Genomic DNA, 15,385 nt, shown 5'->3' on the forward strand with positions numbered 1-15,385 from the left:
AGGAGTTGTCTCGTTTTTGGTTATCTTGGCCCATTAATGTAATCCTTCTATTTTGGATTGTTTTCGTCTTCCACTAGATTCGTCTCTTATTTGAATTTTTGTTTTGTTTTGAATACATCAATATTCTTACACTAAGAGGAGGATGAGTTCAGCTAAGCCACATAATATGCAACCTAATTTGGTATCGAATTCTCCATCCATGAGATTCGAACATAAGACCTCTCATTTTCAAGTGAAGAGGAATACTACCAGGATTTAGGAGAGAAAAATGGTTTTTAGAAGTCACTTTCCAAATAATTTTATAGGAAAAACCATATCATTTTATAAATTTTTAACATTCTTAGCAATCGTGGGCGTGGTCATATTGGCTAAATACACTTTGAAATTCTCCATTCAAATAAAAGAAGATCAAAACGAGGAGTGGTCATCAAACCGATCGAACTGATCAAACAGATCGGTCTGAATCATGTTCATCCATTGGATTTGCTTTTGACTAAGAGAACAATTTAAAAATCAAACAAAACCAAACTGATTTACTTTTGGTTAAAACCGAACTGAACAAAAAGTGTATTCAATTCTTAATTTATTTATTTTAAACATTTTGGAGATTTATATGTAGTTTACGTCTCAACATAATATAAGCTTAATAATTATTATTTTATGCTTATGTAAGGTTATGATTAATTAATCGTTTGGTAGTATGTGAATTTTTAAATTGAAACATAGTTTTATTTGACTTGATAAATAATTATGTTTTGGAAAACTTTATCTTTTGATTGAATTGGAATGTGAAAGATGTGTGAATGTTTAAAAGATTAAAACTCTTGAATGTTGAACTTTTTTTATTTGTGTTGGACTAGGCTTAAACCAACCAAATCAAACCGATTATCAATGATTTAGTTTGGTTTCAATGGTATTATTGGTAAAGAACCAAACCAAACTATTAAATGATAATTAGTGTGGTAATAGTTTTGGTGTCAACTAAAAGTTTGGTTCGATTTCTAAACCATTTGAGTTTTTAATGATAAAAATCAAACCAACAACTACAGTTTGCCTTGGCTAGTTTGATCTTCATCAAACGGCAAGTTCTTTTGTACAGGTGGTCTTATGAGACCATTTTGTCACAAAATAAAGCCAGTTGAATATATTTCAATATAAAGGTTTCAATTAGATGCGTGTGACTGCACAACCACGTGATCTGAAGAGCGACTTTAAAATTTTCCTCACCAAAAAAGAGATGTTAAATCCGTTTTTCATTGAAAAAAGAGGAAAGTGAAATGGGAGCTAGATGATAAAATTTAGCACAAAAATGCTTTTTCCGACCCATCCACAGTGGATGGCACAACATTTTGTATCTCGTTTCGTGGCCAATAACCTCCCACGCCAAGTGACACAGACACGGCTTTTCCCCTTCACTCAAAACCCAGACTCTTTTCGTCCCTGCCCTCCCTCGACTCTATCTCCTCATTCGACAGAACATGGACACCGTCGTCTCCACATCGGCATTACTATCCATCCCAGTAGCTTCACTCCCACCGGTTCGTACAATTACTTCAAGCTCTTACTCTAACAAGCTCTTCTCCGGCTTCTTCTACGGTTCTGGAAGCCGAATAAGACAAGTGGGTTTTCGAAACTATTCTTCTTCCGCTCGTGCAGTTCGCACAGTTCGCACAGTTCCCAAGTTTTCAATTGCTTCGAGTGCTGGGATTCAGGAAATTGACGAGACCCAGTTCCAGGATTCGGTTCTTAACTCGGACCGTCCGGTTCTCGTCGAGTTCGTCGCCAGTTGGTGCGGTCCTTGCCGCTTAATCTCCCCTGCTATGGAATGGCTCGCTCAGGTTCCTGTCTCTTTCCCTCTCTCTCTCTCTCTCTCCGACTTTTTGGAGCATAGTCATTGTTTGTATGTAGTAAATTTTGAAGGGAAATTACATATTTTTAGAGAAAGAATACAAGAAATACAATGCTTAATTTCCAACTTAAATTGTATTAATTAGTAGGAATACAAATTTAGCTCAAGAAGTTGATTGGGTACGATCAAAATGTAATGAAGAAATGCAAAGGGGTATTGGTTGATGGAATCTACGCAAGTAACACACAAGAGAATAGTTTGGTTGGAGACTTGGAGTTGGGTAAAATTTTGTTTATTTATTTATGTGTGAGCCTTTCCTTTTCTGTTTAATATTGTATGCTTTGGAGTTGAACTAATGTAATAATGTGCAAGTGATAGGCCGTAGGTAATTTCTGTTTAACCAATTTGGGATTCCTTCTATAATAAGCACTTCTGCTCATACGAGCTTCCTACTAGAAGCACACCAAAACTTTTATTAAAAATCGAAGTGTTGCCTGACAAAGCAATTGGAAGTGATTCGTTAAGACCCCATAAAGCTCCAACTAGTGCGTTTAGAATCTAGAAGCGTTTTCAGTTATTTATGTCAAACACTGGTAGAAGTGGTTTTGGTTAATTGGAAGCCCATTGAGTCTTTTCCAAAGCATTCGCAAAAACGACTCTAGTAGTCTCTCTTCCAGATACGATTTTTGAATTCTTGTTGGTCAAGAAACACAGAAGCGATATCATAGTCTTTTAATATGTAAGATCATTTTGGAACTTGGAAACGTTGTAAAGAGATAGGGAGGACAAGTAGCACCTTCAAGATGTGGTATCAATTTGCCTTTTATTGTTGTCCAAACTAAAGAAGTTCTCTGAAATATAAGCTTATTTGTTGCACTCAGGAATACAAAGACAGGTTAACCGTTGTTAAGATAGATCATGATGCAAACCCAAAACTGATTGAAGAATACAAAGTTTATGGGTTGCCGGCTTTGATTCTCTTCAAAAATGGAAAGGAAGTTCCAGAAAGTCGGAGAGAAGGCGCAATTACAAAAGCGAAGCTTCAAGAGTATGTAGATGCTTTGTTGGAGTCAATGTCAGTTGCATAGTTCCAGTTCCACTAAATTTGAAGATATTCCAAATTCCATCAGGTTCAATCTGTGTAATATGAGTAATCCCTTCCTCTTTTTCTTTTCAGTTTCTTATAGTGTATTATACTTGCATTCGATTGTATAATTTGAGCTGTAAATTTTCGAAAACTATCCTCTGAGTACATGTTGCCTTATTTTGTTGAATTAGTACTCTGTCTCCTCCAATTTTGGCTTCTTTTCTTCTCCACCTAGATGGGTGATTATATGGAAGATTACTCCGAATCTAGACTGTTCGCACATGAATGTAAAAAGGGCGGTATATTAGTTGCGAAGTTGATGATTATCGACTGTATATGATCTACATGCTCATATAATTTGTGTTTGAAAAAAAATAGTTGTGTATTCTTATTGATTTACAACTCGAAAATGAGTAGGACAAAACAAAGGGATTCACAAATATCATCCCCATATCCCCTAATTGTCTGTCTATCGGGATTGGTTTCTTTCCCTAGTCAACTTTTTGTTGTTATATCAGAACCCAGATGCTTGGATTTTTTACAAATCCCCCACTGTGATTTACTCAATCAAACTACAACTTTGTCTTGCCTACCAAAATTGACAGCCTCATCAGGGATGTACTTGCCCCAGAACCAGTGAGCTTTCCAAACTCTATTCATCTCTTCAATCTGAACATTCTTCGTCTTGGGCAGGAAGAAAGCGATGAAGATGGTCACAATGATCACAAAACCGGCAAAGAAAAAGAAGAGACCAAACTTTAAGTGGCAAAGCATGCTGAGGAAGACTTGGCCAATGATAAAAGTGAACAACATGTTCACCGAGACGTTGATGGTTCGTCCGGCTGATCGGATCTCCAGAGGGCAGATCTCGCTCGGTACCAACCACCCTAACGGACCCCAGGACCATGCAAACGCTGCTACATATGCACAGATCGAGAACAAGATCCAATTGGCTTCAGTTTTTGTAAAGAATCCGACTCCGCTGAGACCAAACTTCATGCCTATCATCACTCCCGACAGCAATCTAGAATGTAAGTTTAGTAAGAAAATGTCCTTCACAAATTAAAGCAGGCATGTGTTCCTGAAATTGATCATGCGTTTAAGTACGTGGCACAGGATCATCTGCACACCACCTTGAAGGAACAACACCCTTCTTCCGAACTTATCGACTGCGAGAATGGACACCAAGGTGGCAACCATGTTAACACCGCCGGTGATGACTGCGGACATTAGGGAAGCTTCGTCTCCAAAACCCAAAGTCATGAAAAGGACAGGTGCATATGATTACATTGATCCCGGTGAGCTGCTGGAAGAATGGAACGAGAATGCAAATGACGAGTTGAGGCCTATAGCGCGGCTGTGTAATGTTGGTCCATTGGTTTTCCACTTTTTGGGCATCGTCAGTAGCAGCAAGAAGGTCTTGGAACTCATTATCAACGTTGTCGGTGCCGCGGATTTTTTTCAACATTTTCTTAGCCTTCTCGGGGTTACCTCTTTCTAGGATGGAATTTGGAGTGTCGGGAAGAAAGATTGCGGCGAGAGTCATCGTCGAGGAAGGGACGGCTGCTAGAGCAAGATAGACCCGCCAGCCATATCCGCCCCTGACCTTGGCTGTGCCAAAGTTGACAAGGCCTGCCACTAGAATACCAATGGTGATGGGCCCCATGTTCAATGCTCCTCTAATCTTTGTTGGAGCCATTTCCGCTAGATAAACTGGTACGGACTGCAAATCACCATGACAATTTCGAATTAGTTAGCTACCAATCTAGCTCTAAGTTTCAAGAATGCTAGAGAGGTCATATTTTCACGCAAAATTGACACAGACCACATTATGAGGTATATGTTGGTACATAACCTCTTACATAATGCTGTTTCAAATGCGTTATTACTATAAGGTTCGTGTGTTTTAATAAACGTGTAATTAAAGATAGAAGATATAATTACCTGATTAGCAAATCCAACACCAATACCAAGCAAGAGACGACCGATGATTAGAACTATAATGTTATTGGCAATACCATTTAGGATAGAGCCAAGAAGAAACACAAGGCCTGCCACAAACATGGAGATTTTCCGGCCAAATTTCCTAGTCACTAATGAAGCAAAGAAGGAAGCAACCAAGGCTGCAATGTAGAGGCAAGACGTGAACAATGTGAGGAGTTGGCTGTCAAATTTGCAGTACTGGTTTTGATTAGCAGTCTCATTCTTCATTTTATGGAACACAAATGGGAAGAACTTGCTCAAGAACGACTCCATTGAAGTCACTCCACCTGCATATATGCATGATATTCAAAACCCGATTAGTAGTTGTTTCTCTTAATGCTCTCAATTCTCTTAAACAAAGAGAAAATTACAGAACTAATTACCTGAGATTCCGGGATCATATCCGAAGAGGAGACCACCCATGGCAGCCACCACACAAGTGAATATCACAAAGATGGTGACACCTCCTTCATAGCTGCACCCTCCTCCGCCGCAAACATACGCTCCTCCAGCCATCACTCTACAAAGTTTTGACGGCTTAAAGCTCTTTGTAGTTAGAGAATATTAAACCAATTCTCACAAATCTTTTATAAATCCACTACAACAAAAAGAATGACTACAGAAAGATTTAAATCCCTTGAATATCTTTGTTATCTCAAATCCGAAAATGTCCCAAGTTTATAAAGGCTCCAAGCTGCAACAAAGCCAGGCTGCAGTTTCAACAACTTGACCTAATCTTCATTTTTCTAGTTTCTGAAACTCTATACCTCCTTGTTAATTTTGCCATATTTATGTATAAATAGTTGGACATGTTAGGATATGAGGATAGTACCGAAGTTCTTGTTTCGACTAGATTATGATATGTAGTTGTTGATATTACACCATTAATCTTGCTGTCAGGAGCTCTAAATTTGGCAAAGTGTGATGATTGATATATATGAACGGATATGGTCAAAACTCAAACCGTTTAACAGGCATGTAGTTTATGAAACGCCATAATAATATATCTTGACGATATAATTACTCATAATTCTGATGTTCCGTGATGTCGAGTCCTGGTGTGTGCTCCTGCTCGCCTCTTAATTTCTTCCCAGTGTTACTTCTCATGTTTATACTTGTATAAAGTGGAGTGGGATATCATGTTGTTTTCAGATAGTTTGTATCCCAAACAAGTTATTAAACTATGATATTTGTTATAAAAATTATTTGATTTAATTTTTTGCTTCAACTCGTCTTATGTTATTGTGTACACATATCAGTACAATTTTCTTGTGCGCATGAGAGTCCTGTTAAATGTAATTAATATTCAGTTGTAATTATAAGAACATCAAATGTCATTTTGTGTGATATTACATTATGACTTGTGTGGCTTCGTGAAGGCCCACGTTGGTGTTTTCCTTTGTCTTGAAAAGCTAACACGGTTGGAGACAAGTAGGTGAAAGTGTGCTAAGGAATGTGGTAATGTATTGATAGAAGAGAAAATCTCTCTCTAAAAAAATCTCTCCATTGAAATCAACAAAGAAGACAAAGGCCAACCTTCTGGTTTTGTTGGCTCGTTGGCTCAAGGACTATTTTCCACATAAACTTAGTTTGTTATTCTCTTCTCCATTTTTATCCAAACCTTACACATCTCTTATGAAATCTTGAGCTGACACGCCTCAATCCCGATATCCTTAAATATCAGGGTAGACACGTGCTTGCCGACACTTGAGGATGACGAAGCCATTTAAAACATGCATACCACTAAAAATAGGTATTTAGAAAGAGATACACTAATGCAGAACCGTGTTCAGAGCATTTAACTACTTAAAAATAATGTGAAGGAATTATAAGAGAAAGGTACGAACCGATGAATGGATCCTACCCAGAGGAGACTCGAAGATGCCTAAGTTTATAATAATACTAATAATAGGAAAATCATTTTCTTTATGAACATACTAACCCCCTATTTTGAAAACGTATATATATACTACATACGGGTCTTTTTTTCTGAAAACCCTAGCATGCTATGAAACCATTCGTAAAACAAGTATGAGTAAAACCATGCTCAATAATTGTGCTATCATCACCCGAAGGAAAATCCATAAATCTTGTCAATACTGTACTCTCTAGGGGTATCATAGTCGCTCGAAGGCAGTACCTGTCCATCACCAAAGGTGAAGCTGTACGACACTGGGTTACACCAGTGAAGAAACATGGTAGGCCTCATCACTCGAAGGTGAAACTATACGACTCCGGGTAACGTTGGAGAAGAAAATATATACATCACACATCGACACTAGCTGTGGCTAGTGAAGCTGTTCGACACTGCTTTCGGCAGTGAAGCTGGGGGTATATCATAATATCTCATCTCATTCCTCATCAACTGTGTCCTATGGCCATAAACGTCATAATACCTGTGTTGGGTGGATGTGTTGTATGATAGCCCACTAGATAGCACCGAAAACATATCTCAAAATCTCACATCAAATCCGGAGCTCAAAACCTCAACACATATATCCATGATAATTCAGATTTGTAAATCCATAGAATTCCATATATGAAAATTCCAAAATTCATAACCTTTTGCAAAACGTAAGTGAGATAAATCATATCTATCTCGTAAATTGTAAATATAGAAATTTGGAAAACAATATATAAAACATATTCAAACCATGAAGTGTGAAATGCATGCTAGGCTAATATTTTTATAAAAATATGTAAGTTTAGAAGGGGTCCACTCATGATATTTTGTTGCCCAGGAACCGCTCAAGCTAGCGAGGATGAAGTCACTTTCCACCGATGCACCTAACCACAATTAGGGACCATTTAGTAAAATTTTACAAAAACATTAGAATTTGGGAAAACAGACGGCGAATTTGGAATCAGAACGTCAAAAGTAGCCTAGGAGGGGTCCTAGTCGAAATTCGAAAAAGTTAACCCAAAAGTCAACGTTGATGATCAACGGTCAACGGGTCAGGTCAACGGGTAGGATCCGGTTAGGGTCGTCGGGTTGGGCCAAGATGCTGGTTTGGGCTGAGTTGGATCCAGTTTGGATATGGGCATAAAGGAATGGACCAGGTTAAGCTAAAGGTTAACGAATTGGGCCTGGGTAAATGAGTTTGTGGATTAGGCCGGATACAAATTAGATTTGGGCCTGATTTAAAGTTGCGGGTCTGGTTGACCCGAATTAGCTCGCGGGTCACCAGACCCATCGAAGAAGAAAACTGGACTTTTGGTTAGGAAACATAAGGAAGGTGGTCGGGAAACTTCCTCTGCTTCGATTGGGGTTAAATCTACATTATTTTCAACAATTTAAAAGCCAAAATGAAGGTAGGGAGATAAGGAATGAGATTATACCTCTTGGTCTCACGTTGTGGCTGGACTTAATGGTAAAATTGCTCGAAAGTCAACGGACCCTCGCCGAAAAACTAGAAAACGAAGGACATATACTAACAAGGTTAAAACCCTTGATCTTCAACCCAAAATCCACCCATATAGCAAGAGAATATCACCAAAAGCTGAGGAAATTCTTATTTAGTCAAGCTCACCTTGGTTTTTGGGTTCTAAGTTAACTCGACGGAGAAAGTGGCGACTCTGCCACGTTAGCATTGCTATAGAGTTGACCGTGACGAGAAAGGGAGAGGAAACATATATGGTGTTAGTTCATGGGGAAGAGGGAATCTTGACGCCGTCATCGAAGTTGCGTGGTGACATAAGCGTGGTTTGGCGCCAGTGATTGCAGAGAGAGAGGAGAAAGGAGAAAGGAGATATGGGTGTATTAGAGAGCAAAAGTTGAGAGAAATGATAGGGTGTCACCGAGCAAAGCTGTGATAGTGGCCAGAGTAGGTGACTTGGGGAGAGGGTTGCCAAGATAAAGGATGAGAGAGAAAGAGAGGGAGCTCCAGAGATAGGGAGAGAAGTCTGGGAGAGAAATGAGAGGGAGAAAGTTCCAGAAGATTGGGGAAGGAACTTCCACGTGTTAGCTCAGAGGTGGTCTAAGGTGGAAAATATCTCTACTTGAAAAATTACCAAAATGCCCTTACATTTGGAATCCCTTAAAATCTTCGTTTCAGTTTCAAATTCAATTTCGCTTGCGCCTATGTGTTCATAACGACAAGTACTACGGGGCTACGCCAAGGGAATAAATCTTACTTGACACGACGATGCGGTCAACAAAAGTAAACATTTTTGCCTCGAAGGGCATTTTCATAAATTCACATTTTAAAATTAAAAAACTTGTAATAATTGGAGACGGGTTGTTACATGAGCAAATATTCTAGCTTGATACAAAAGATCCAACATGGTATCAGAGCTTTGTTGGATTAACTAAGTTATGGGAGTTACCTTGTGTTCTTCAATTTGGGGTTCTATTTCTTAGAAACCCTAACTTTCAAATTCGAAGGAATCAATGGAAAATAGCAGCAACAAAGATAACAATCTCTCATCTCCAATCTTTGATGGTGAAAATTATGATATTGGAGAGTAAAGATGAGGACCTTATTCACAACTTTTGGGCTATGGTCATTTGTCAGTGTTAGGGTTGTTGAACCGAAGGAAGGTGTGGAGCTATCTACAGCAGAGAATGCACTTTTAGAAGAAAATCTCAAGAAGGATGCTAAAGCTCTCTACTTCATTTAGAAATGCTTCTCAGATGAAATCTTTCCGAGGGTCTCGAACGAGATGAAATTGAAGGATGCGTGGGATGTCTTGGAGAAAAAAAAAAAAGAGGTGCAGAAAAGGTAAGGTCTGTAAAATTGCACAGTCTTAGAAGAGACTTTGAACATGCTAGGATGAAGGAAAATGAATTGTTGAAAGATTACTTGACTAAACTCACTGATGTTATAAATAAAATGAAATCATATGGTGAGAAGTTAAGTGATAGACGAATTGTTGAGAAAATATTGATTATTTTACCTCAATAATATAATTCTATTGTGAATGTCATTGAGGAAACTAAAGATTTGAGTTCCTTGTCTATTCGAGAGTTAAAGAGTTCACTTCAATCCCTTGATCATAGATTAGATAGGCATGCTAAATACTTAGTTGAGAGTGCATTTCAAGCACTTACAGTGGATGTGAAAGGAAGATAGTAGATTAAAAGGAAACCAAAGAGTTCATTTCAAGCACTTACAATGGATGTGAAAGGAATAGAACAGTGCATTTCAAGCATTTTAATCATTCTGATGATACTTATTTGTTTAAAAGGAAACCAAAGTGTCCTAGATGTGGTCCTTTTGGCTATATACAAAAAAGATTATAATGTGAAACTCAACCAAGTTGCAAACTATGTAGAAAAAGAAGACAAAGATGCTAGTCTTTTTTATGAGTGTCATCCAGCTATGACTGAAGACAAAGGAAATGATATTTGGTTTGTTGACAATGGATGTAGTAATCACATGATTAGCAGCAAGAATCTCTTTGTTGAGTTTAATGATATAAAGAAGACAAAGGTCAAGGTGAGTGTTTCTTATTGTGCAGCTGTACTCAGAGGGCATTGTGGCAATCAAAACAAAGAAGAGTACATGATTTATCCAGGATGTGATGCTTGTACCTAAGCTTGATTAGAATTTGCTTAGTGTGGGGCAACTGATGAAGAGTGGTTACCATGTTCACTTTGGTGATGACTTTTGTGAGATATTTAATAAGGAAAACAAACGAAAAGTTATTACAAGGGTTAGAATGATTGAGAATGCAATTTTTTCATTGACATTGAAGTATTCTAACTAGGTGGCAATGAAGGTGGATATAGTTGATTCGTCAAGGTTATGGTATAGGAGGTTGAGACATCTCAATTTCCAAATTTTGAAACATTTTTAACTTGTCATGGTATATGGGCTCCCTACAATACATGAAGCACAAGAAGCATGTGAGGGTTGTGCTATGGGAAAACAACATCGAGACTCATTTTCAAGAGATGGATCATGGAAAGCATCAAAACCTTTGAAGCTCATTCAGTCGGATGTTTGCAGACCAATGAAAACCGTCACTAATGAAGGTAACAAATACTTTTTGATTTTTGTAGATGATTCTTCAAGAATGACATGGCTTTATTTATTGAGTAATAAATCATAAGTATTCTTTGTGTTTAATAAGTTCAAATCGATGATGGAAAATCAAAAGGGTTTGACAATTAAAGTTCTTAGAAGTGATAAAGGTGGTGAGTATACCTCAAATGAGTTTGGAAGATTCTGTTATGATATGAGACTTGAAAGACAACTTACTGCAACTTATTCACCACAACAAAATGACAAAGTCTATGTTACATGAGAAGGGGATGCCTTATGAACTTTGGGGGGAAGTCGTATATACTGTTGTTTACCAAATTAACAAGTCTCCAAATAAAGCTTTGAAGGACAAGACACCATTTAAAGCATACATGGCCGAAAACCATATGTAAATCATTTGAGAGTGTTTAAGTGGATTTGCTATGTTCACGTTCTTAAGAACCTCAAGTACAAACTTGAAGAAAACAATGAGAAGTGTATATTTTTGGGGTACAGTGGTCATACAAAGGGTTATATGCTATGTGATTTGGAGAAAAAAGAAAATTATCATTTCAAGAGATGTTTTCAATAAAAAAGTATTTTGGGATTGGAAGAACAAATCCACCCAAAATTCTTGACTCAAGTTAATGATAGCAACGAAAAATGAAGAGAATGAAGTTGAAATTGAAAATGAAGATCCACCACAATCTCATCCTCAAGAAGCAAGCTTTTCATCACCACAATCACAAGCAAGCTCTTCATCATCACAATCACAAGCGTTTACACCTAGCTCAACTCATACTAGGATGAAATGGCTCAGTGACATGTATGCAAGTTGTAATTTATGTGTCATTGAGCTAGAAGGTTTTGAAGAGGCTATGCAAGATATAGCTTGGCAAAAAGCTATGGAGGAAGAAATCTTAGTGATTGAGAAGAATTCTACATGGGAATTGGTGGATAGGCTTTGTGACAAAAATGTCATAGATGTCAAGTGGATTCACAAGATAAAGTTGAATTTGGATGGTTCAATCCAAAAGAATAAGGTAAGGCTAGTTGCAAAGGGCTACTCACAAAAACTTGGAGTAGATTTCCATGATACTTTTGCACCGGTCGCAAGACGTGAGAGACTATTTGGATCCTAATTGCATTGACGGCTCAGAAGAGTTGGTATTTGCACCAACTAGATGTCAAGTTAGCATTCTTGAATATGTTCTGAAACAAGTAGTCTATGTTGATCAACCAAATGGTTTTGTTGTGAAAAATGAAGAAATGAAAGTGTACAAGTTAAGGAAAGCTCTCTATGGGTTGAAGCAAGCACCTCGTGCATGGTACTGGGAGATTGATGCTTACTTCATCAAGAATAACTTTGAAAAAAGCAAGAGAGACTACTTTGTACACACAAAAAATGAAGGTAAATAAAACATCCTTATTATCTCCATCTACGTTGATGATTTGGTGTTTACTGGAAGTTGTGCAAAAATGATTTCTGATTTCAACAGAGATATGATGAACAAGTATGAAATGAGTGATTTAGGCTTGTTGCATCATTTTTTAGGAATTAGTGTGTGCCAAACCTATGATAGCATCTTTATCCTTGAAAGTTGAATGAGTGGGTGTAAGTTTATATCTACACCTCTTGTTGCTAATGAGAAGCTACAAAAAGAAGATAGAAGTGGGGAGGTAGATGTCTTATATTTTAGGAGCATTGTTGGAAACTTGATGTATTTAATTGTTACAAGACTAGATATTATGTATGTAAGTTCATTGTTGTCTAGGTTTCATAGTAAACAAACTCAGATTCATCTTGGGACTGTTCAGCATTTAAGGTTCACTGGATTTTGGCATTCTGTATGAGAAATGTTGAGCCAAAAGTAGTTGGATTTTGTGATAGTGATTGGGTAGGTAGCATGGATGACATAAAGAGTACATCGGGATATGCTTTTTTATTAGGGACTGGTGTGTTCTCATGGACTTCAAAGAAGCAAGACAATGTTGCTCTATCGACTGCGAAAATTGAATATGTATCAACTACTTTGGCAAGCACTCAAGCTATGTGGCTAAGGAAGATCATGAATGATATTGGTGAGAAGCAAGAAGAGTCAACTCCTCTCCTTTGTGACAACAACTCTGCAATATCAATGTCTAAGAATCTTGTCAATCATGATGCTACTAGGCACATCATAGATGTTGTTGAAGAAAAAGAAGTTAACCTAGTCTATTGCAGAACAGAGGAGCAAGTTGTTGATATCTTCACCAAAGCATTGCCAAAGATCATGTTTCAATGCTTAAGGACACTATTGGGAGTTCAACAACTTCACATTAAGGGGCAGTGTTAAATATAATTAATGTTCAATTGTAATTATAAGAACCTCAAATGTCATTTTGTGTAATTGTAGACATCGAAATTTGGGTGAAATAAATGTTGACCAATAGTTACAATTTCAACGCTCACGTGTCATATAAAATTTACACGTAGCGTGTGACTAAATGAAAAATCAAAATAAAACGGAAAAGTCATCAAGCAGGACACGTGTCAACACCTGGCAGAAACGATTTATTTCATCTGAATATCATATTCAAAATTAGGCCTTGGAAAATTCTATAAATAGAAGCCATTTCATTCATTTTGATGGGACAAAAAAATTCATAACCAATTGATATTACACCAAAACCTTAACGCTTTGAAACTCTAAAGCTCTCAAGCAAATTCCGAAGGATCAAGAAAGCTCTATTCGTTCTTCGTCAACTCAACCTCCAAGATCAAGCCCCGACGGCCCTTGGATCAACAATTATACACCTTCAAGATCAAGCCCCAACGACCCTTTGAAGGAACTTCCACCAATTCAAGATCAAGCCCCGACAACCCTTGAAGAAAGCGTTCATCATTCATCATCCGTTCATCATAAGATCAAGCCCCAACGACCCTTTGGATCAACAACATCAACAAATCCACACATCCAACCGTTCTTCAAGATAAAGCCCAAAAGCCCTTGAAGATCCATTCATCAACTGTTCATCAAGATCAAGCCCCAAAGGCCCTTGAAGATCCGTTCATCAACAGTTCTTCAAGATCAAGCCCAAAAGCCCTTGAAGATCTGTTTATCACCTTTCAAGATCAAGCCCAAAAGCCCTTGAAGATCCATTCATCACCGTCATTCAAGATCAAGCCTCAACGGCCCTTGAAGAAACTTTTAACTGTTCATCCAAGATCAAGCCTCGACGACCCTTGGATCAATTGCACATCCAAAAATACACACCTTATGGAGATCGAATCAGAGGATCAAATTTGAGAGAGATTGTAACCCAAAATCATCAAATACAAATATTATTTTGTACACATTGTTCTTGTCTCGTTTGTTTCAGGAAAATTTCGTGTTTACAAATTTGGCACGCCTGGTGGGACAATCTCTACCTCTCATCTCTTTGTCCGTTCAAGGAATCCAAACACACCTCAAAGTCAATGGCATCAAGCAAGGGACAAGTTGTTCTCGCAACCACCAAGGGAAGGATCCTGAGCACTTCTGCCGCAAACGGACAATCCATTGGCGCCATAATTGCTCATTAACATGCCACTTCAAAGTTGGTGCTGCTAAATGAGCAAGAGGAGCATCAAAGGCGTGAGTCCGTCATCAACTTGACCTCGCTGGGTGCACCGAAGCATGCTGCTGAGGCACACAAGATGACATCCCAAAGTAGCCAACGATGTTCTTCGTCAGCATCCTGGATGTCTAAAGGAAAGTCACGTATATTGGTTGCACAAGTCATGACCATCGGCGTTACCTCTGTTGAAGAACAACTGGCTCAAATGAATGAAGCTATCGCAAGGCTAACACAGATTGTGGAAGAAAAAGACTTGCAAATCGCTGCACTCGTCAGCCGACTAGAGCCATAGGACGGCGAGAACCCTGACCCAGAGGATGATCCACTAAAGAGAGGAGCTGGCGAAGAAGAGGAGCCTCCGGTGGATAAAGTCGATGTGAAGCCGGAGCCAGACCAAGTAGCGGCACTCATGGGATCTCTTTCTATCCAGCAGCTGCAAGAGATGATCACCAACACCATCAAGGCGCAGTACGAAGGGAGCTCAAATACCTTCGGGTTGTACTCGAAGCCTTATTCAAAGAAGATTGATGCCCTGAAGATGCTAAGAGGTTATCAACCACCAAAGTTCATGCAGTTTGATGGAAAAGGAAACCCAAAGCAGCATGTTGCACATTTCGTCGAAACTTGCAACAACGCGGGGACGGAGGGAAACTACCTTGCCAAGCAGTTTGTGCGCTCGCTGAAAGGAAACGCCTTTGAGTAGTACACAGACCTAGAGCCTAAGTTTATCAACAACTGGGAGCAATTGGAAAGAGAATTCCTTAACCGCTTCTACAGCACCCGCCGCATTGGAAGCATGCTAGAGCAGACAAGTACGAAGCAATGGAAAGATGAGCTAGTCGTGGACTACATCAACCGATGGCGCACTCTAAGTCTTGACTGCAAAGATAGACTTTCGGA

General features: G+C 38.6%; 1 protein-coding gene and 1 pseudogene across 1 annotated transcript; one reads left to right on the forward strand and one right to left on the reverse strand.

The window, feature by feature from the left end:
- Window positions 1-1,342: 1,342 nt before the first annotated feature.
- LOC126597522 (thioredoxin X, chloroplastic-like) lies at window positions 1,343-3,126 on the forward strand. The gene is made up of 2 exons (XM_050264320.1): window positions 1,343-1,838; window positions 2,731-3,126. Exons 1-2 carry the CDS (start codon window positions 1,479-1,481, stop codon window positions 2,935-2,937), a joined length of 567 nt encoding a protein of 188 aa, XP_050120277.1. The 5' UTR covers window positions 1,343-1,478; the 3' UTR covers window positions 2,938-3,126.
- A 377-nt stretch (window positions 3,127-3,503) lies between these two features.
- LOC126595379 (sugar transport protein 10-like) lies at window positions 3,504-5,705 on the reverse strand (annotated as a pseudogene).
- Between the last annotated feature and the right edge of the window lie 9,680 nt (window positions 5,706-15,385).

Source organism: Malus sylvestris, chromosome 13 (genome assembly GCF_916048215.2).
Source record: "Malus sylvestris chromosome 13, drMalSylv7.2, whole genome shotgun sequence".
NCBI classification, from domain to species: Eukaryota; Viridiplantae; Streptophyta; class Magnoliopsida; order Rosales; family Rosaceae; genus Malus; species Malus sylvestris.